The sequence below is a fragment of the Pyrus communis genome, chromosome 7 (genome assembly GCF_963583255.1).
Source record: "Pyrus communis chromosome 7, drPyrComm1.1, whole genome shotgun sequence".
NCBI lineage: Eukaryota > Viridiplantae > Streptophyta > Magnoliopsida > Rosales > Rosaceae > Pyrus > Pyrus communis.
The window spans coordinates 15,435,737-15,459,315 of record NC_084809.1 but is presented as its reverse complement, the minus strand read 5'-3'; the positions used below and the strand labels follow the sequence as shown (position 1 = coordinate 15,459,315).

The 23,579-nt window shown below is 38.2% G+C and overlaps 1 protein-coding gene across 1 annotated transcript; it reads right to left on the bottom strand.

Annotated features, from left to right (window-relative positions):
- Positions 1–1,297: 1,297 nt before the first annotated feature.
- Positions 1,298–4,633, bottom strand: LOC137738646 (nucleolin 1-like). Its single transcript, XM_068478121.1, has 7 exons — positions 4,049–4,633; positions 3,862–3,942; positions 3,622–3,754; positions 2,984–3,087; positions 2,756–2,900; positions 2,493–2,639; positions 1,298–2,211 (listed from the first exon to the last, which is right to left on the bottom strand). The coding sequence occupies exons 2-7, from the start codon at positions 3,900–3,902 to the stop codon at positions 1,435–1,437; spliced, it is 1,347 nt and encodes a 448-aa protein (XP_068334222.1). The 5' UTR covers positions 3,903–3,942; positions 4,049–4,633; the 3' UTR covers positions 1,298–1,434.
- Positions 4,634–23,579: the final 18,946 nt, after the last annotated feature.

Sequence of the window (23,579 nt, the reverse complement as noted above, 5' to 3'; positions counted from 1 at the left end):
TTGGTTGAAAATATCCCTCTTCTTTTCATTAATGTTATCAGTACAAGCATTCTTAATAGAGAGTTTTAACGAAGCATTCCCGGTATTATTCATTTTTAATGAAAAATCATATTTTTTACCTTTCCATGATACTATTCATTACACCTTTATTTGTCATTTTTCATTAAAACTACAATTTTTTTGAACTTTTCGTTAATTTTCCTTTCTTATTAATAATCAAATATGTTGAGTGAGAGGTGTCATTAGTACAGAGCATTCTTTTTCATTTGCTCATAAACCTCCATTCATTCAGTTCTAAGGAAATGTTAGCAAGTATACTTGGTTAGCGAGCAATGAGTATGTTCTAGACTCATCAACTTTTAGAAATGCCAACGATTACGAGCTGAGCTATATAGCAAGTTTCTAGTAGACTGAAACACAGATCTCGAATGCATGGTTGAATGCTTAAAAAATGTTATAACTTTTATGTGATTTGTAAAAGTGGTTCAGTATGAAATCTCAAACTGAAAATGGCATCCTGAATCCTAACTTAAAATTTTCGAGACAAGAATTTGAAGACCAATGCTAAACGAAAATTTTGGCATTCCAAATTTTTGGGATTCTCAAAATGTTTTCGATATTTCGGGATAAATCGGAATTGGATTTTCGGTTTTGAGCTTTTGGGTTGAAATTTGATATTTTTGGGCTATGGTCTAAAATTTGGGCTTTCGGCCTAAAATTTTGTTCCCCAATTTCATATCAATTGAAATTTAGATTTTTTACCTCATATCAATTGAAAGACGATTTCATTCATAACAAGTCACATTGATGTTCCAAAGTTCCAAACTACTTAATTTGATATTTCTATTTCTAATATAGTCTCAACATTCAATATGCATGCAACCAAAATAAATATATATATATATATTTTTTTTTTTTTCGGTTCGGTTCGGGATTCATGGACTATTGAATATGTGATCCCGATTCCAGTACCGAAAGGTTTGGGATAGGTTCAATATGGATCCCAAAAATTTTTGTATTATTGGTTTGAAAAAATTTCGGTATGGGATCGGGATTTTTTTTATTTGATTTGAGATTTTCAGGAAAATTTTTCAGCCCTAATGATTTGTCGTAGAATCTAAATATAACCATTTCACATTATCACTAGTTTCAGTTATTCCAAGTGCCAGATTTTCACATGATCATAGAACTAAAAATCCAACATAAACCATGAAAGGAAAACACACAACTTTTATATCTAAAGTAGTGTTAGATTGTGAACCCTAAAGTTCAACCACGACACTTTGGGACTTTTACAGTGTTATATGATCAGCAAACTAATGATTAATGGATGTTAATAGACATATCAAACTCCAATAATATTTCCTATTAGATGTAGAGAAGATGACACCAAGTAAACTTTTACAGACTTTAATTTCTAATGCTGTCCTTCTTCTATATTCCTCTAAGAGCGGCAATTCGAGCTGCCAGTTCATCGTACTCCGGTAGCTTTGGGTGCACGTGCACATCTGGTGTGAAGGAAAATGCTCGGCCATGCTTTTTCGGTGCCTCAATTGAACTCGTTGGCTCTGGTGGGAGAGATGATGCTCTGGCTGACGGAGCCTCTCGCTGAGATCTTCTGCTTCTGTTCCATGTGGATTCACTTGCATCATCATCGTCCAGACTGCCCTTCATCTGGCTCAATTCATAGGGTGACTGTTTCCTGCTGTAATGCATCAAAAGCCCATCCATTATTCTCTCTTCTTCGTCCATTGAATCACTATCATCTCCTCGTCTAGTTTTATCATTCCTGCCAAGATTCTCATGACCTGGTGGTGGTTTCAAGTTTCCCCTCCTTACTGATCTTCGTTTTGTATTATCTTCGCCAACTGAAACATCGCTAGGGTGATCTGTTTCCTTTTCGACGTGGCTGCTTTCCTTTTTTTCAGGTCTTGATTTGTAGTAAGGTGGTGGAATAAACTTGGAGTAGAAGGGCATCTTGCTGGTATCCGCTTCATCCCCGGATGTACTTCCTATTGAGCTTGAAGAATATTTTGGGGCAGATTGGGATACATCTGTTGTTGTTTCGTCTTCACTGCTGCTCTGCAGCTTGTATCTGTCATAAGAGTCACCCTCCTCTTTTCTTCTCTTCGGGAATGCATTGTCCTGCCTTTTATGTGATTTGTGCATATCGTCATCGCTGTCAACTGGAGATCTGCACCTGCGCTGGCCCTGCAAAAAGGGTCATATATGTTACGATCAATGAGAACAGACAATAAGAAGCATTATAATAACACATAACGTGGGAACAAAAAACATGAAGGAGGGAAACGTTTGGCATCTAAGCAGCTTTGCAAGGTACAAAAGTGCCCTCTTCGACATCCTTTCTCATGGGTTAAATCTCATAAGGCGAGCGAAGATACTTTATTAGCTTCAGAATATGTACCAGATGGTACAATTTACTTTTGATTTCTTCCAGTATTTTATAGCAATGATGCATAAAGTAGACTTACTTGGTCAGATGCCAGTGGAGTATTAGTATTCAGTTTCTGTTCCAAGGCTTTTGAATCCCATTCAATCGAAAATTCTTGTGCTATGTCGTGCATTAACTGAATCTTCATCTCCTTCGTAGGAGGCTTTGACTTCAACCTCTCCACAAACTGAGCACAAACGAATAACTGGGTCAGACAGACTAGAGACAAACCTATAGAACAAGTATGCATCTTTTGATTATTTGATAACTACGAACTTAAAAGAGCAAGTTTTGAATTATCACCTCTTTATTCAGAAAAGGTTCGAGGGAATTTCCGTACTTTTCACTAAACAGAGTTCTGAGGTCGCGGAGTTCTGGCAAATCTGCAAATCGTGCTGCTGCGTACATAATTGAACGAACAGCTTCCTTGCATTCCTCAGGGCACTCACTGGAAACAAACAAATAAAAGATAAGGCTAGCAGAAGAGTCTATGAAACTTAATGAGCATATTATTCCGGAAGCCACATATACCTCTGACTTTGTATGAGAGGAAGATGAGTCGAGATGCATCCAAGAAAGCTCTCAGTTGATTCGTAACAGGCAGACATATTTTGCTCAACTAGAAGCCCTTCAGCCTGTTTCACCGATCATGAAGCGTTAAGAGAACTGAACAAGATATATTAATTGGAGGCTCTGGGAGTGAAGTATTGCCACAAGCATATATGTAAAAACCACGGATCATCTGCAACGATGCAGTATGCAAGTAATCTTGATTCAATATAAATGCAAGGCAATCGAAAGTACATGACATTGCGAGCAGGTTTATGTTTGCGTGGCTGGGGATGGAACTACCAATTTTCGGTTTTCGGAGTTGGTTTTGTTAATTTCATGGTTCGGTTTTCGGTAGCCAATTTTCGGTTCGGTTACCAAACCGAAACCAGCCCTAAATTTTCAATTGGCCAGGTAAACAAATCTTTCAAATGAAGGAAAAATTGTATCATACAAAATGATTCATGAGTAAAAAGAGGGAATAGAAACAAGCCTATTTTTCAGGACACAGAAAACCATAAAAACAACAAAAATTATAAACAAGATTAACGTCATATTGTTTAATTAATTAATCGAAACAAAAACCAAGAAGAAGATTAATTAAGCAGAAACATACATACCCTGCCGTATGCATTGATGTCACGGCCACTCCTCAAAAGATCAGCTATGTCGCTCTTCAAAAACTTCTGCACCGCGCTCCTCTTCTTCTTTATCGCCTCGATCCGCATCTTCGTCGTCTTTATATCCGATTTGCTGCATAAAAAAAGAGCCAGAATTAGAACGAAGAAAAAGAAAAACTCATCAACGAACAGAAATAAAAAAAAAAAATGAAACACGAGTTGGGTTTTTATGTAACGAACCATTTGGTGACGAATTTCGGCTTTCGGAACGCCCTCAGCATCTTGTCCTCTGATGATTCTGAAAAATTCACAAAACCTGGGCTAATAAAGAAAGAAAGAAACCGAGCTTTTATACAATGCTATGGGATTTCCGAAAATGTAAAAACAAGGTAAAGAATGACTGAGAAATTAAAACATGAGGACTCACCGGTCCACTCCAAGAATCGGATTCAAGAAACCCAGAAGGAAAGCAAATCGGTATTTTTGGCTTTCGAAGCAAGAAACAGAGAAACAACAATGCCTTCGAATTGGGATCACCACGAAGAACAGAACTCGAAAATCAAGAATTCGGAGCTGTTATACACACACATATAAAAATATATACACTTATATATGTGTGTATGTATTTTTTTTCCGGGAAGAAGCTTGCAGAGGAAGAGAGACGAAAGGTCAATCAAGAAGCTATATATACTTGGCAGATGGAGCTCTGGGAAAATCTAAACGGACGTGGGGTTTTGCGACGTGGCCTCCCGCTAAAAATATAATTTACCCGCTCCTTTTACGAAAGTCACTACTAGAAAAGCTAAAATTACCGAAACGAAATTTTCTGCACTCATTTTGTATGTTCCCTAGCTTAACGGGCTTGCGTGAATTTTTCAGGTATATATCAGCTGGAACAAATCTATTAAAGCTATACATGCATCCCTAATGAAAAAGGTTTAACACCTAATCAAGGAATTAAGGCAGCATAAGATTACTTGCACCTCAAGACTCAAGTTTGCTGGGTTTTCTAGTTTTCTAGTGTAGAAGTGACAAAGTGAAACGTACCCTAAGTTGGATTAGCGGATCCTTTGAACACCATAACCAACTTACTAATCAATGAACGAATAATGGAATAGACTTTAAAGTTGGAACTCATATAAAGAATTATTAACACAAAGATATGAAACTTTGATAACACATGTAATTTGTCGATATGTTTGCATGTATGTAAACATTATGTAACCTACCAAAATATATATAATTTGTCGATATGAAACTTTGAATTCTGAAATTCATGTAACCTACCAAAATATATGGACGAGAAAACTCTCAAAACTCCATGACAATGCTCAACATATGATGTTGTAGGCCTTTATATAGCTAGGCATGCATCAAACACTTTTGACTGGAAAAATCCTAATCAACAAACGAAACCCAAGTCATTAAGAAATATAGTAAAGAAATCATCTTTCTCTTTATTGCATGCTTTCTTGGCCCGTTTCGATTTCTTAGTCAATTCCCATAAAGTTGGCTAACATTTCTCTCTCCTTTATTTAATTTAACTTTTTATTTTAATACAATTACAAACTATAAATAAAAAAATAAATTAAGTTTTTTTTTTTTTTTTTTTTTGCCGAAGCCTGAGGTATCAGCCCAGGCACCCTGAAGAGTAAGATTAATTTTTAGTGGAACTTGAAGGCATTTTCAGCCCATCTATGCACATAGTCAAATAACACACGTTCTTTTAAAGTTTTTTACCAAAGAATCACTCGTGTTTTTACCAGTTTTGTTCCTCGATCCCAAGATCAGAAGGCATATATAACTAACTTGAAATTCTATTAAGAAATAAGAAATAAATTAAGTTGGACTATATAAGCTTTGGCCATAGTCATTGGTCTGCGTCCGCGTTAAGCCAGCTGATTTAAGTGTCGAACGTGTCAGTAGCAGCATGTTGCGTAACACAAGCGAAAGCGAGTGAAAAGTGACAGCCGTGAGCAACGTATGCTTGCTGGCATCATATATCCATTCTTATATGGCATAACGGCAAATTAATATCCCATTCCTGCTTCCTTTTTCTCTGCACTGCCATTCCTATCCTCTTTATGAGTCCCGCTCTCTTCAACTCTATGAAAAATTATAATCACCCACGCACCATTCATTCTTAATGTAAGGGTGAAAGAGAAAGTATAATAATAAAAATTAAATAATTATTTGCCGTGAGATTAAAATCAAACAATAGGTGATTATAATTTCTTTTAGCTATAGGATCTTGAAGAACAAGATTGTCACGTAATACTGTTTACTAGTATTATTAATTTACACATATTATAATATTTGTATGTGCTATCGTAATACTTATTATAACACATAAATTAATAGCACTGCGTTATGATTTGATCGTTTCATTTGAAATTTTTTTCCTACCACTCAAGTTATTATTAATCTGTTAAACTTTTTTCTTTTCTTTAGTTACATTGAAGGAATTAGAACAACAAATTTATTCTAATCTTAATACATCATCACACACTCCTTCACCACTTGGACTAATCTCAAGGGTTTATTTGCTTTTTTTTTTTTTTTTTGTACAAGAATATATTTAAACTAAAATGTATGGGAATAAGTTGATTTTAAATTCGTAGGGTATTCATGAGTTCGAATATAAGACATTTAACATTTAAATAAAAAGAAATGTCATTAAACTGTTGCATTCAGTGGCATTTGTCAAAATTGTTCTAGTTTCTTGGATCACTTCTACTTGCATTTTTGTACATTTCAAATATTATTTCATTATGAGATAATGTAATAAGTTAGATTATCAAATGAATATCGGACACTTTACCTCAAAATATGTAAATTATCAAGATACTAATATGGAGGATTGATGCCTGAAATGGGTAATTAGTCTTCTCTTCGTAAAGAAACTTGTTTAGAAAAAGAAGCAAAAAAGTGAATCTTTCCGACCAAAAAAGAAAAGTTGATAGAAAAGGAAAGCCAATGGGTTTGTTTGATAGTTTAGTCGGAAAAACAAGAAAAATGTGACAACTTTGGTTTTGGGCATGATTTATTGTCAAAAGAATAATGGCAAGGCATAGGATGTCAAAACGATGCCGAAACATTTTGGCCAAAACACCTGCTAGCTGGATTCAGTTAACTTACCTCAACCTTGTTTAAAACATATGGTCGGACACTTTTCTTTAAAAAAGTAGTATTTTTGCAGAGCTATAGGACTAAACATGGCCTTTTGACCCTCTTTTAGTTGGAGATGACCTTAGTTGCATGCTCGAACCACCAACAACAACAAACAAAAAACACATAAAACTTTTAATATGACTGAAGCCACTTTTGTTGAAAATATTTTTAGAACCAATCTGTAGTAAAAAAATAAATAAATAAAAATTAAAAAAAAAAAAACGCAAGTAAATCTTGAAAAAGCACTTATAGTGCTTCCTAAAAGAAGCATCCATTTGGAAAAACGCAAGTGAATCCTTGAAAATCAACTAAAGTGCTTCCTAGAAGAAGCACATAACTGATGCTTCTTCCATAAAGCACTTCAAGTGCTTTTGGAACCAAAACTATTTACTTTAAAAGCGTTTTTAGTTATTAAAATTATTTTCAAATGAGCTCTAAATTAATGGATCCATACGGAGCATAATTTGATAATCATTTAGTTTTCATTTTTCAATATTTGTTTTCACTTTTTTGAAAAGTTGATTAATTACTTTCAGTTTTCAATTTACAAAAATATGAAAACTGTTGTGGCTTATTTTATCTGACAGGTAAAGAGATGTGACTGTAGGATTGTGTAGAGGATGTGTTATTCCCCCTACGCAGTGCCTTTATTTATAGTAATAAGGGAGGAAAGAATCATTCCCCTCCAAGGAATACAAGTCCTAATAGGGAAACTAGAATCAAATCTAATGAAGGATTTGCACAATCACACTTAAATACAAAGTTTATAACACTCCTCCTTGAGTGTGTAAATACTCAAGTTGATTCAGCATCAAGTAGAGTTAAGGAAGTCGACTCGTCAGCACTAATTCTAGGAACACGCTAGTCTCAAAGTAAAGTAGAAACTTGCATATGGAACTAAGTCTCACAAAAGACCCAATGGCTATGGTAAAACCCGAGTAGGGACAAAATCCATGGTGTAAGGAAAAATGCGTGAGTAATGCAAAGTCAAATCAAACGTTTACGGAACGTCATCATGGATATGATCAACCCAATGTGGGTGCCTCGTCAAAACCTCGTTAGGTAGCAAAAACCTAGTGGGAAAAATGCTCGTAATTGTAGGGAAAAAAAGTACATTAAGATCAAGTAAGTATACTTCAGGATACTCCTTCTAAGTTTGACATATTTCAAAGACAACTACCAATGTTACAACTCATAAAGTTTACGCATACCTATTCCTTGAACAAGCTTCTGCAACGTCGCATTCGGTAGTGATTTGGTGAAGAGGTCAGCGAGATTGTCTTGTGAACAGATTTACGTGACTTCAATCTTCTGATGCTCTTGTTGTTGATGTAAAAAGAATAACTGCAGCGTAATGTGCTTGGTGTTGTCTCCTTTGGTGTAACCCTTCTTAAGTTGTTCGATACATGCTGCATTATCTTCATAGATCGTATTCGGGACGTCAACGACGAGGTAAAAATCACAGGAGCTTCAAATATGGCCCATAACTACTATCACCTAGAAGCATTCCCAAGTTACTTCTTGTAAGGCGAGAATTTTTGCATGGTTAGATGAAGTGGCAACTAAGGTCTGTTTAGTTGACCTCCAAGAGATTGTGGTGCCTCTAACGGTAAAGACATAACCAGTTTAAGTATGTGCCTTGTGTGGATCAGATAAGTATCATGCGTCGACATAACCAATAAGGCGAGAATGGACTCGAGATAAAGCGGTGCGACATCACCCAACGATCTATAGGGATAGAACATGCCCAGATCCGTAGTACCCTTAAGGTGACGGAAGATGTCTTCAATACCAGTCCACTGTCTGCGTGTCGACTCATTACTGTATCTTGCCAAAAGATTAACAGCGAAGAAGATGTCGGGTCTAGTGCATTAAGCTAAGTATAATAAAGCGCCTATCGCACTTGGATAAGGAACTTCAGGCTCCAAAATCTCTTCATCATCTTCCTTCAGACGGAAGGGATCTCGTTTTGCATCTAGCAATCAAATGACCACAGGAGTACTCGAAGGCTTCACTTTATCCTCATTAAAGTGGCGCAACACCTTCTGGGTGTAGTTCGATTGATGTACTAAGATTTCATCCAAATGGTGCTCTATCTCGAGATCGAGACAATATCAAGTCTTTCCTAGATCATTCATCTCAAATTCCTACTTTAGGTGCGCGGCAGTTTTCTCAAATTCTTCAAGAGTTCTGATGAGGTTCATGTCGTCAACATAAACTGCAATAATCGCAAAACCAAAATATGACTTCTTAATGAACACGTAAGGGTATAGTTTGTTGTTCACATATCCCTGACTAGTCGAATACTCACTCAGACAGTTATACCACATTCTTCCGGATTGCTTCAAACCGTAAAGTAAATGTCTCAACCGAATTGAGAACGTGTTTCGAGGTTTAGAAATATTTGATCTAGTCAACGTAAGTCCTTCGGGAACTTTCATATAAATTTTCGTATCCTGATTCGCATAGAGATATGCAGTTACTACGTCCATCAGCTGCAAACTAAGTTTTTCGAAAACTACCAAAATAATAAGGTAGTGAAAAGTACTCACATCCATAACGGGTGAATAAGATTCCTCATAGTCAATCCCGAGGCATTGTGAGAAGCCTTGTACAACAAGACGAGCTTTGTAACTCATAATTTCATTCTTCTCATTACGTTTCTGAATGAAAACCAACTTGTAGCCAACGGGGTTCAATGTCATCGCTCAACATGATCTCAGTAGCTACTGCATATGTTAATGCATCGTAGATGATCATCTCATTTCTACACCAAACATCATCTAAGCTAGCATAATATATTGAAATCTCTCAATTCTCAGGAGGTGGATTCGTCTCTTCAAGGACTTTTCCGTAATCTAGAATTTCCTCATGAGTTTGATAGAATGAGTAAGCGACAGTCAGATTCATGGTAGGCTCAACAGGAGCCTGTGTCATGGGTTTCCTCTTCCAAGGGTGTGAATCCTTTAAACCAAGTGGTCTACCACGCTTTTGTGTAGGGGCAGAGGATTGGCTAGCGGCTGCTAATGTACGAGGATCGGCCAAGTTAACGTCCCTGGCCTCCAAGAGGGAAGTCCGTTATATATTTGGTACATCCATATTTGCACGCACATTCCTAACTGGAATATGTGATCTTGTCACTTGTGCTAGATCCATGAAAGCATCTGGCATGCTCTGAGCTACACTCTGAAGATCTATGAAATGCTGCACTTTAGTTTCAAACTGAGCAATGCGGGGATCTAAATGAGACAAAGTGGAAGTCGTCCACGATAATTTATGTCATTCTTTAGGAATGGTGACGTTCTTATCTCCCCCTAACGTCAGGAAGACTGTCTCATAGAAATGACAATCAGCAAAACGAGCGATAAACAGATCGTCTATCAAAGGTTCTAAGTAACAGATAATTGAAGGAGAATCATATCCAACATAAATCTCATCATTCGCTGAGGACCCATTTTTGTACGTAAGGGCCACGAAATCAGTACATAGACTGCATAACAAAAAAAGTGCAAATGCAATATGTGAGGTTTGTATCTTGAAACAACTGAAGAGCGCTATATGGCTAAGTCGCAACAGGCCTCAAGTGCACCAACATGGTTGCGTGTAATATTGCATGGACTCAAGCAACAATTAGAAGCTTGGTATATATGACCAACGATTGGGCAATTATTTGTAAGTGCTTAATGAATGCCTTTGCCAGACTATTCTGGGTGTGAACATAGGGTACTGAATATTCAACTTCAACCTCAACTGACATGCAATAGTCATCAAAAGTTCTAGATGTGAATTCTCCAGCATTATCCAATCAAATATATTTGATCGGATAATCAGGGTGGTGAGCCCTTAGCTTGATAGTCTGAGTCAATAGTTTAGAGAATACAGCATTCCTTATGGACAACAAGCACATGTGCGACCAACATGTAGAAGCGTCAACCAAAACCATAAAATATCTAAATGGTCCATATGGAGGGTAAATCGGCCCACAAATGTCCTTCTGAATCCTTTGTAGAAAAATATGAGGATTCAAATGAATCTTGTCATAAGAAGGCTTAATGATAAGTTTTCCCATTGAGTAGGTTTGATATGCAATTCCTTGAATCAAGCCTAAACTTCAGATTGAAGGATGTTTATGTGATGATTTGAGGATACAACGTATCGCTATTCATCAAGGGTGTCCCAAATGATCATGCCAAAGTATAATTCCCAAAGTTAAGGTTGGCCACATAGTGGCTCTCTATAAAGCATATAGTTGTAGTATACAGAGCACTCGGGATACGCTCCATCTTTTCTAGAATACGCTTATAGCCATATTTGTAGAAAGTGATGCATAGAAATTCAACTTCATTTTCTACATAGGTTTCAACGTGATAATTATTATCTCTAATATCCTTGAAACTCAATAACATTCTTCTGAAACGTGGAGAATAAAGTGCATCTTCAATGGTCAAGATTGAACAATTGGACAATTGGATGGGTCTGAGAGAGTTGTCAAAGGTGCATTCTTCGGTATGAAGTTAGTAAAATAGATGCGTTCACACAAAACGGTGCGTGTGGTTGCACTATCTACTAGACAACTAACTTTCCCACTAGTCATACCTAGAAATAAAAATTAATTTGAATCGGTCACTTGCATAAAAGTTCCAAAAACAAATCACCAACGTATAATCTAAACATAAAGGAAAATTGTTCAAACTTAAACCAAAAAACAAGGAAAGATTGGTCACTAGGTGGAATTCAGACCTATTATTCTAAAATTAAACTAAAAGTAGTTTATGTTTAAGATTTTAATCTTCCATAGAGGTAATAGCCTCTTGAAAATCAAAAACTTCCATTTTGGTACTCTCCAGTTCATCTACTTGCATAAAATTTGATTCAAACTTCTTACGATGAGAATGATATTCAGCTACAACCTTCTGGGGAGCACGGCAAACACGGGACCAATGGTCCTTTGAACCACAATGGTAGCACATGTCCGTATCCATTGTTTCAAGTGCTTTGCCCTTATTCTTGAAGGTCGGGGCCTTGGGAGCGAAGTTAAGGCGCTTCTGGGCTAGGTTTCCTCCCTTAGATGGGCCTTGGTTTTGTCGACCTTGACAGGATGGTTCTAGACTCCCTTACCACGCCTATGTTGGCATTTTAGGCGTTGATTTGTGTCGCCCCAGTAGGTCGAGCTTGATGATTTTTTATCAACAGCTAATTCTACTTTTCAACGAGAAGTAAAACAGAAATCAAATCAGAAAACTTAGTGAACTTTTGAGCCCTAAATTGTTGTTGCAGGACAATATTAGTGGCAATGAAGGTCAAATAAATCTTCTCCAAAAGATTTTCATCAGTTAAGTTCTCGTTACAGATCTTGAGAAGTAATCGGATTCGACAAACTTCAGAACTATATTCATTCATAGACATAAAGTCTTGGAAGCGCATATTCTGCTAGTCATGTCTTGCTTTAGGCAAGAAGATGTCCTTTTAGTGATCGAAGCGGGCCCAAATATGGATGCGCATATGCTTTAGGAAACACATATGCTGCCAGTCATGTCTTGTTTTTTTCTTTTTTTAAATTTGTGGGCTAAAGAAACAAGCCAAAATATGGATGCCCAAACAAAGGTGCGCTCAAGTACTTCATGGACACAGGTGCACCAGTCATAAAAGCTAGGCTTTGGTGTGACAAAAATACACCAACGCGGGGCTGGGATCCAGTGTATTATAAGCACACGGGGACACCAGGGCTCTACAAGCTAGTGTCATTGACTGAGTTCAACAGAAGCCCATTTCGGCTCTGTGATGCAGGCCTAGGGAAGCCACCAAAGCCTAAAAGGGCTGGTGTGTTGACCAGGGTAAAGCCAAGCCTATATGGGCTCGGGTTCAGACCAAAGAACATCCCAGCGTTACTGGGTAAAGCTGCCTGAGATAAGGCCAGTGCCGCTGTTTCTAGTAACCATGTTATAGGTCAATTTTGGTTGAAGGGAAGCATGGATTTGAACTGGAACCCTATTTTGAACAAAAAAAAATAATTAATTTTTCAATGCTGGGTGTGAAAACCATGGGGATTTTGAATTGAAATCTATAAGAACTCAATGAAAATTGAAGGGGATTTCAACAATCATCGTCGAAGACGATGGATTTGACCCAAAAACAAGACTGCAGATCGTGATTCCCAATGGAAATCAACGTTGATATCGTGGCTCATCTTCGTGCGAGTGTGGGTGTAACGACCCAAAAATTCTTAATTGGAAGCTAAATCTAGTGATAGGCCAAAATTAAAATCACGGTTAATCTCTATGCTATTGACCATAATAAATCTCTTTCCTTAAAGAAATCAAGTTAAATTTGAGTTGTTTTATGGCTGCATCTAACTATCTCATTAGACTGCCTACGTACCCTAGAAAAGGATCAAGCCATTCGTAGTTCACATTATGCTTCTAGATCAACATACTAAAATTTCATTACGATCCAACGGTCGGATCTCCACCAACCACAAAATCAAGTGACGGTCGATGTTTTATTTTACAAACTTACAAATCCAATTTGGGAAGATACGTACATCAGATTCCCGATCCGTAAGTTCCCAAGGTCCTCAAATATTATGTATTATAATGTCTCAAAGTTTGGTGACGATCCAACGGTCGGATCATCTATTCTTAAATTGACCAAGTAACGTATCGTAATGAATTTAGGTTTAAATGATCGACCTACGCCATACAAATACCAAATCTGAATTCAAGACATCTAATTTAGCTTAAATTGGCATCGATGACCCTCAGCCCACGTGCCGCCGCGATTGGAGGTCGGTTGCCTAGCTTCGCCAGAAAATTCAACCATTTCTAAAATTCTCAAAATTTAAAGAAATGAAGATCTCAAAGAGTAGAGCAAACTTTATACATGTGGTCAAGACCAATTTGGCCAGGAAAAGCTCCAATTTGCCTCGAAATTCATCGGAACCCTATAAATTGGGTGACCTCAATCCACCACCTCTAGTGCTCCGCCGCCCTAACCAAGGCATGGGACATGTTCCAGGGTTCACTAGATGTCAACCCATGGTGGTGGTCGATGGTGATGGCTTCATAAACGGGTGGATCGCCGCCATAGGTGCCTTCAAACTCGCCAGAGAAGATGACAAGATTTCGTCGTGAAACCTCGACCACAGCCATTCAACTTAGGTGGGAATGGAAGCTGGGATGATGAGGAGTTAATTGGTAATGATGGTGTCACCCAACTCGCCAGGAAAACGCCGGAATCGGCGTCGGAGGTTTGGTTATTCGAGTTGAGTCACGCGGGTTGAGGAAACCGAGTTTCCTCCCCCTCCTTTTTTGGCTCTCTCCTTTCCCTCCCTCCCTTGGTTTCTAATTGGGTAGTGCCTATTCTTTTCTCTCCCAGCCCTCCACGTGGCTTCACCAGAATTATCTGGAGAGATCCAGATTATGGTCAAATAACCATTTCACCCCTGACTTTGCTCGTTTATAACTTCTCCATTATAACTCCATTTCACGAACGGTTTGTGCCTACGCGTCCGTGAGATCGAGCTCTATCCAAATATGCCAAGAAATACGATAAAATATATGAGGATAAAATACATCCTTGTATAAATTCAATTTAGCCAACTAAGGCATTTTCATTTTTTCCCCTTTTCGATAAATTTTTCCACATAAGCATATATTTAAAAAATTTCAAGGTATTACAGTGGGTTTGGGGACGACGCCATAAACGATGTCGTTTTGGTTTTCAAGAAGATATAGTTGTTGGCTCTCGGCTTCGTGGCTTGCAGTTTGGCTCAGTCACGCAGGTTGCAGGCCTTGTGGTGGCTCAATGCAGCACGGCTTGGAAGCCAGTGGCTTGTGATGTGGTGATGACAGGATGGGTTTTTGGAAATACCCTAGTTTTTTTTTTTTTTTTTGTTCAAATTTCCATATTATAATTCAATGGATGGATAGGTATTTGATGCAATTCATGACAATATCAATTCACATAATTCAACAATTATGGATATAATGCATACACAATTTATGTAGAATCTAAAATTCGAAAAACGTAAAGTTAGGTTATGCATTATGGTGAATGGTCATGCTACCAAGGCTGCAAAAATATCGAGATAAAAACCATTATTTTGGAAGAACTTGATTGCATGATGATATTGATGAACTAGTTTGATGCAAAAAACTTTCACATCAGATTTCTAAGCACAGTGGTAGGTGACACACCCCAACCCAGAAAGTCCACTTGGACCCTGAATCGAGTTGTGCTGGCTGACACCAGGACATTTGGTATCAGAGCTTAACCCTAGTCGCGTGTGTGCCGACGAGGACGTCGGGCCCCTAAGGGTGGTGGATTGTGACATCCCACATCGCCCAGGGGAGTGATCCTTAAATGTATATTCTCATCCTTACCTAGCACGAGGCCTTTTGGGAGCTCACTGGCTTCGGGTTCCGTAGGAACTCCGAAGTTAAGCGAGTGGCGCGCGAGAGCATTCCCAGGATGGGTGACCCATCGGGAAGTTCTCGTGTGAGTTCCCAAAAACAAAACCTTGAGGGCGTGGTCGGGGCCCAAAGCGGACAATATCGTGCACTTCCCAGTAACAAAACCGTGAGGGCATGGTCGGGGCCCAAAGCGGACAATATCGTGCTACGGTGGTGGAGTGGGCCCGGGAAGTGATCCGCCCCGGGCCGGGAAGTGATCCACCTCGGGCAGAGATGTGACAGTAGGAGCATGCTAATAATGTGTTGTAACTTGTTTTATCTGACAGGAGAGAGATATGTTTGTAAGGTTGTGTAGAGGATGTGTTATTTCCCCGTGCCTTTATTTATAGTAATAAGGGAGGGAAGAATCCTTCTCTTCCAAGGAATACAAGTCCTAATAAGAACAAATAACTAGAATCAAATCTAATCTAGGATTTTACATAATCACACTTAAATACAAAATTTATAACAAAAACTAAATGTTGAAAACCAAAAAATAAAACTATTTTCTTGAGTTTTTAAATTTTAGTTTTGAGTTTGAAAACTGAAAGTAGTTGTTACTCATGTTTTACATTTCAATTTCAAAAATGTAAAAACTGAAATATTAAAATGATTATCTAACGGTCATGATGGTCTAACTTCCAACAACGAATCCATTTAAATGACTTCATAACCCATCAAAGCTCGATAGTTGTAGTTGATCACATGACTCAACTGTACAGACCAGTCACAATCAACTAGAATGATTCCAATTTTTTTTTCCCAAGCTTAGGTATCCCACACTCAGGACTAATATCCACTTCAGCCCAAAAAAACTGAAGTTATTTTAGTCCATTCTTAGGGTTTGTTTGGTATTGCTGTGCTTTGAAAAAAAACTGATTTTGTTGTACTATAAGAATAAATTCATTTTTGCTTCTTCACGTTTTCAGCTTTTTTTTCACCCAAAACTGTGAAAATAAGCTATTTTTAAGTGTTTCCCAAACACCTTTTTGAGCTCAACTTTTTTTTGATACCCAATTTTTATAAAAGCATCTCAATACCAAACCAGTACTTAACCACATTTAAATGACTTACATTCTCTTTTAAAACTTTCAACTAAGAAATCACCCGCAGTTTTATAGTCTTCGTATCTTAAACCCAAAATTAAAAGGGAGTTTTAACTAAAAGTCCATGGTACTGTTAACTTTAACGAAAAACCACATTTTTACACTAAAAAGGCAATCCTGATACTATTTGTGACAATTCGTTCCAAATTTTACGCTTTTATTTTATTTTAAAAGCGTGAATTTACGAAATTGCCCTAGAGGTAAGGACTTTGACTTCCCTTGACCATCGACTTGAGAGATGTGGGACTTATTCTTTTAGCATATCCTCGTAGTACTCGTTGGTACGAACGTATAGGCGAAAGCCGTTTGCGAGTCCGGATTATAACGGTATAGTTACGGACGTTCGAAATTAGTTATTCTAGGTTTAGTGTTAATTAAATTAAATCCCCACTTTGTGGGGTGAAGCCAAAAATCAGAAATGAAAAAAAAAAAAAAAAAAAAAAAAAGGGAAAGAAAGAAAAAAAGGGGGGAAAAGCTCCCGTGGGTTCCGTCCGTACACCTCTCCGACTACCCATCTTTCAAGGCCGATTCCGGCCAACTCCAGTGGAGTTTTTCGATGCCACTAGCACCATCTTGAAGCTCTCATTCCCCTCTACAAAACCCACCCAAGAACCACCTTGATTAACCATGGGATGTGGCGGTTTGAGGCCACGAAAGTTGATGAAAATCAATAGTGCTCCGACCACTCTTTTCGATTTTCCGGCAAATCGGCAAATCGATGGCCGATGCCACCACTTGGGTTTTGTAGCCCATCATCCCAGGAGCAAAACCCAACCAACCTTGACCCCGTTGGACCACCGTAGACGACGAATCGACGTCGGGAAGTTTTAGGCACCCGCCGGCTTTGTCGGCAAAATTGACCATCTTCCGTCCACTTTTGGACTTCGTGGCAGGTATGAAAGTTGCTCCACTCACTGAGATCTTCATTTCTGTGAAGTTTGAGAATTTTTGGAAATAGTTGGATTTTCCGGCGAGTTGGGGCGGCCGCCGCCACCCGCGGCGGCGCGTGGCCAGTGAGCCGCCAATGCTATTTTTAGGCTATGTCGAATGTCTTGAATTCAATTTTGTTATTTGAATGACATAGGTTGATCGTTGGAACCTAAATTCGTTACGATACGTTGCTTGATGAAAATGTGAATCGACGATCCGACCGTTGGATCGTTACCAAACTTGGATACATTATAATATGTAATATTTAAAGATCATAGGAATTTATGGATCTGGAATCCGATGTACGGATCTTCCCGAATTGAATTTGTAAGTTAGTAAAATAAATGTTCACGTCCACTTGGTTTTGGGTAAATGGCGGAGATCCAACCGTTGGATCGTAATGAAATTTTAATATGTTATTCTAGAAACATATTATGGATCGTTGGGAGTTGCAGATTGGAAATCTAATATGCGGATCTTCCAAATCGAGCTATACAGGGTTGTAGACCCTACCGTCGATCTTTGATCGACGGTTGACTTTTGGTCAATGGGTCTCAAATTATTCTTGAAGGTCCTTGAGGATATGTTTTATGTAAATTATGTATTCTATTGGTACAAACTTTGAGACGTGATTTCATAATTGGTCACAGGCGACGATAGATCGTGATGTCTCGATGTGCGTGCAAGATAATCATAGCGTGGACTCCAGGTGAGTGGACCTTTTTCTTTCATAGGCATATAATTGATAGTTCCACAAGCACTTCTATAGTGATCTATGCTTGTTACCTACAATTAATTATTTCGAACTACGAATGGCTTGATCCCTGTTTAGGGTACGTAGGCAGTCTAACAAGACGTTAGATGCAGCCATATAATAAATGAGATTAAATAATTGAGACAATAGCCTTGTTTAGTGAATTGAGCAATGTGAGGGACATTGGTGGGAATTGTGAGATTTAGCTTTATGATTTGGTGATTAAATGTTGATCATAAATCAATGCGTGAAGAATCAAGAAATTGAAGTAAGGAAAGGTAAGTATGATAGTTAATGTAACTAGGGTCTAATTGGGCTTATCACTAATGATTACTCTCAAAAGTAAATAGTTTGGGAGTAGGGTGTTATTGATTATACATGTTACGCCGTATTATATATATTTTGGGAATATCATGAAATGTTTGGGTTTAGATTGCATCATGGCATATTCATATGGATATTACCTGGACCTAACTATTGTGAATGCTTTGAAGTGCTATATGACGCCGCGGACGCCCAGGTAAGCCTTAGGTGAGTACATGTTGATGTTAGTGATGTTAGTGTGTATGATTGTGTTGAGATATAATATAGCTCATAAACCTGCACCCCGATGTTAGTGCTCCCGCCCGTGGCCAGGGCACAGTCCTTCACATGATATTTACCTCTCGCACCTTACGCTCACCTTGGATCCAAGGTAGGTGCACAATCCTGTCGTACAGACCACTTTAGGTGGTTCCGACTCGTAGGTGACCCGCGATTATTCGCACAGTCTTCACATGATCATAGCACTTGAGCGTATTTATTTACACCCAGTCTTGTCGTACAGACCACTTTAGGTGGTTCCGACTCGTATGCAGGTATACTTATTGAGCTATTGGCTAGCCATGATTGATGAGATATGAATAAGTCGTACAAGTCACTATAGGTGACTCCGGCTTATATGCTAGCCATGATTGATGAGATATGGATAAGTCATACAGGTCACTATAGTTGACTCCGACTTATATGTTAGCCATGATTGATGAGATATGGATAAGTTGTACATGTCATATTAGATGACTGCGACTGATATATCATTTTGTATTGATTAAGTTCATTTGGCCTACTTATTATTGCATGGTGGAGTTGATGGCAAACCGTGGTTCTGGCCATTTCTGAGTATGTTTTGGATTATGTATATATGTTGTATTGTCTTATGGAAAACAATACGAGTTTTACATTTAGGGGCATTACTTTTAGAGAGGTAATAACTTTGGGAAGCTTGGTTTTATTGCTTACTCACACTCTCTGTTTGGTGCCCTCCAGGTTTTAGCTGCTGAGTTTGTATCGACAAGAATCTGTGGCGAATCTTAGTATTGATGGATATTTCTGAGAGTATGATTCTTACCCACACTCCTGTACCTTACTTATGCTCTGACATCGTGCATGAAATGGGTTCGCTCCCGCTCGCAACGCACTCTGGTATTAATAATTTTTAGGTTCAAATTATTCACATTTTTCTACACTCTATCACATTTTATGGCTTCGTCACCTTCCAGGTGTCGGCCAGCACAGCTCGATTCAGGGTCCAAGTGGACTTTCTGGGTCGGGATGTGTCATTATTCACTTTACCCTTTATTTTGTTCTTATCATTAAAACTTAAAGTTTTCAAGCCATTTTCATTAGTTTTCCTAAATTAAAAAGCAAACCTGACTTGAAATGACATGGTGCATGTAAATTAATATTTTTTCATGTTCGAATGTGCCAAATGGTCAATGGCGTATTTACTCCGTGACATCATGTGTTCCTAATCTTCCGGTCCACACAAGAAAAGGGAGGGTGGTCGGATTCGTAGGATCGATGATCATGACTAACGAAAAGGTTTTGATGTTTTTGGATTTGGAGACTGGAGATTGGAGTTGACCACTACATATACTAATTTTTTTGTTTTGACAAATAATAGTGTTAGAGGGTTAAATTATTAAAATATTAAGAAAAAAGAGGAGTAATGAGGATCGAACCAGCATTATGGTGTATAGGCATTATTGCTTTCCGTTAATATGGTAAAGTGCCATCAACACAACATGTACTAATTTAAACGATATCAACAAAGGGTGAGTCAATGCTTAAAATCAGGTCGAAAGGCATCAATTAAGTAATGACTGTTAGATAATCATTTTAATATTTCAGTTTTTACATTTTTAAAATTGAAATTTAAAAACTTGTTTAACAACTACTTTCAAACATGTAAGTTGATATTTCAATTTAGGGTAATGCTAGGGAGATCAAAGTTTTAAATCAAATTTGCAAACTAAATGATGTGATTGTTGATAATTGGATTATTATTACTTAAACGTTGATTAACATGCTTATTGCCTATTGGTGACATATTATTTTGTTTGCAAATTTGATTTAAAATTTTGATCTCCCTAGCATTACCCTTTCAGTTTTTACATTTTGTAAACTAAATGACATAGAAACTGATGACTGGATTACAACTTAAGCTTTGATGAACGTTGTGAAATCCTGTTCCTGGATTTCACTATATGTATTAAGGAGATTTTATATTATTTTTGGGAATTTATATTAATTTTAGATTTTAATTACTTAATTACAAAGTTTGAATTTTTGAAAATAATTATTTAAATCCATAGACCTTCTGAGGTCATTCTTAATGTTTTCGAATGGAGCTCAACCCCATGAGCACATAGGCGAAGGCTATTCGTGAATCAGGACGTGAAAGAAGAAGTTACGGACGTTAGAAGTTTCTTAAATAAAATAAGAATTTAATATTTTTAGGGGTCCCTATTAATTTGGGAAGGGACTAATATATATATATATATATATATATATATATATATAAAGGAAAAATGATGAAAAAGGCTTGAAAACTTTTAGTTTTAACGATAAAGACAAAATAAAGAGTAAAATGAATAGTACCAGGTTTGACTTTTTAGTGTAAAAATGTGGTTTTTCGTTAAAGTGAACAATACCTCGGGCCTTTCATTAAAACTCCCAAAAAAGAATTGCGGGAGAGAATGGAGGGGAAGGGAGACACCATGTGGGTGGCTGTGACTGGCGAAGGAGAAAGGGACCAATGACATGATGAGAAAAGGAGGGAAAGGAGGAAGGGGGGAAAATAGCAAACCGGGGAGAGGATTTCCCCCCAATACCCGACACCCCACCATGACCCGACTCCAACCCATTTTCTGGCGACTTTCCGTCGCCGTTTTCGTCGAATTTCCGACGAGTTGAAGCTATCCAACACCACCACCAGACTCATCGATGTCCCCTCTTTAATTCCCACCCAAACTCGACTGGGTATAGCCCCAAATTTGTGAGGAACCAAGTTGGGACGACCGAAGGCTTCACGGTGGCAGATCGCCATTCTTGCAAGAATTCCCTTCAACCACCACCACTAAAAGACTTCCCTTGAGGCCAAGAACAAAGCATAAATAGGTTTGGGGGCGGTGGAGTTGTGGATTTGTCGAATTAGAGAACACCCATTTCTAGGGTTTCTGGCAGATCGAGGCATTTTCAGGCCATTTTCCGACTGAATTGGACTTCGGCCCTGGTATGAAAATTATTCCCCTTGACTTGCTCTACATTTCTATATAATTTGGTAATTTTTAGAGTTCGTCATAAAATTAGGTTTCTATTCGCCAGAAATCGCCGCATACAGCGGCGCGTGGCCAGGAGGCCAACTTTATCTTTCCAGTCTAAATTCAATACCTTGAATCCATATATGATGTCCAATTGATGAAATTCCATCCCTTGAACCTAGTTCCATTAAAGTCCGCCATTTGAATAATGTAGCAAACGAAGATTCGATGTTAGACCGTTACCAAACCTTAATACATTATAGTACGTAATATTTGAGGACTATAGGAACTGATGGATTGGGAATCCGACGTACAGCTCTTCCCAAATTGAATTTCTAAGTTTGTAAAATCAAATGTTGATAGCAACCTAATTCTAACAATTGGTGGAGATCCAACCGTTGGATCGTAATGAAGTTTTAGTATGTGGACTTTGGGAAGTTACGGATTAGAAATTTGATAGGCGGATCTTCTAGTTTGGATTTCTAGGTTTGTGGACCCTACTCTCGACCTTGATCGACGGTTGACTTTTTAGTCAATTAGCCCGACTTCTTTTAGTGTGTCGCTGAGCTTAGAGTGTTGTTGAGATTCCATGGAGCTTATTGGACTCAGCGTGATGACGTGTCTTCCTCGGTTGACGTGCACCTCAATTTACGCACTGATGGCATCACATTGTGTTATGCTTGTTTATTTTATGAGATTTGACTTTTGTATTGAACTTGTTGTGAAGTGTGGTTGATTTGTATGTTTGGCCTGATGTGATGAAATGTGAGGGCTAGGAGTGGACCATGAATCCATTGTCATGGGGTTTGTTGCTTCGAGACTTGTTCACATATCGTGTCATTATTCCATTTCTTGTTTCGTTGAGCTTTTTTGAGTACTTGTTTCATGTCTTCTTCTTCGAGTTTTGCTGTATTTTTGGACTTCCGCTCAATTCTGTTAAGTGATTCAGAATTGGGTTTCCACTAGGGTTCCGTTGAGTGGTCTGGTTCCCTGCTCCGTCTGGATTTCGTTGAGTGGTCTAGAATCCCTCATGCTTCGCAATTCCGTTAAATGGTCCGAAATTGTATCCAGCTTGGATTTCATTGAGTGGTCTGATATTTATTGTACTCCGCAATTCTATTGAGTGGTCTGAAATCGTATCCACTCGAATTCCGTTGAGAGGTCAGGAATCCCTTTTACTCCGCGATTCCGTTGAGTGGTCCGAAATCTTATCCTGGTTTGGATTTCGTTGAGTGGTCCAGAATCCCCTTTGGTGTCTTGATTCCATTGAGTGGTTCGAAATCCTTTTTGGTTTCTTGGTTCCGTTGAGTGGTTCGGAACCCGATGTTATTAGATTTCATTGAGTGGTCCGAAATCACATCATTTGACTTATTGGATCCTTGGATTTGATATCAGCTTCAAAGATGTAGGCTTCGGCCGAACTGTGTCGTTCCAGCCCTGCATTTCGGTGTATGGTATGTGTTATTAATTGATGTGATTGTGGAATGATTTTGGTTATGATTGTTGTCATTATGATTAGACTCATTGACCAATATGGCTAGAGAATAATGTTGTGCTTCGTCGATTGTTATTTAAGATATCGCATGGCTTAGGTAATGATTTATGCAATAAATGTTCAAGTGTAGTTAAAGACAAACTACGAATGGCTTGATCCCTGTTTAGGGTACATAGGCAATCTAACGAGAAGATTAGATGCAACCATAAAGTATACGAAAAATTACTATGCGATTCGATTCTCAAGTTGTGCTTTGCCATATCCCGGAGGTGGGGTATGTTAGAGATAACAGTATTTGGTGACGTCACATGTCGATTTTGAACATATGTCAGGATCGAGGCAAACGTGCTCATTTCCTATTAATGACACATCATTTAGTTTGTAAATTTTGTCTACAAATTTAGTGTCCCTAGCATTACCCTTCTCTAATACATATGAGGTTTATATAAAATGGTAGAGCTCACCTATATT

Excerpts from the sequence above, each read along its gene's own strand:
- LOC137738646 (XM_068478121.1), bottom strand. The coding sequence starts at position 3,902 with ATGCTGAGGGCGTTCCGAAAGCCGAAATTCGTCACCAAATG. Across the intron at positions 3,755-3,861 it reads CCGAAATTCGTCACCAAATG|CAAATCGGATATAAAGACGA; the intron begins GTTCGTTACATA and ends TTTTTTATGCAG. Across the intron at positions 2,640-2,755 it reads AACCTTTTCTGAATAAAGAG|TTTGTGGAGAGGTTGAAGTC; the intron begins GTGATAATTCAA and ends GTTTGTGCTCAG.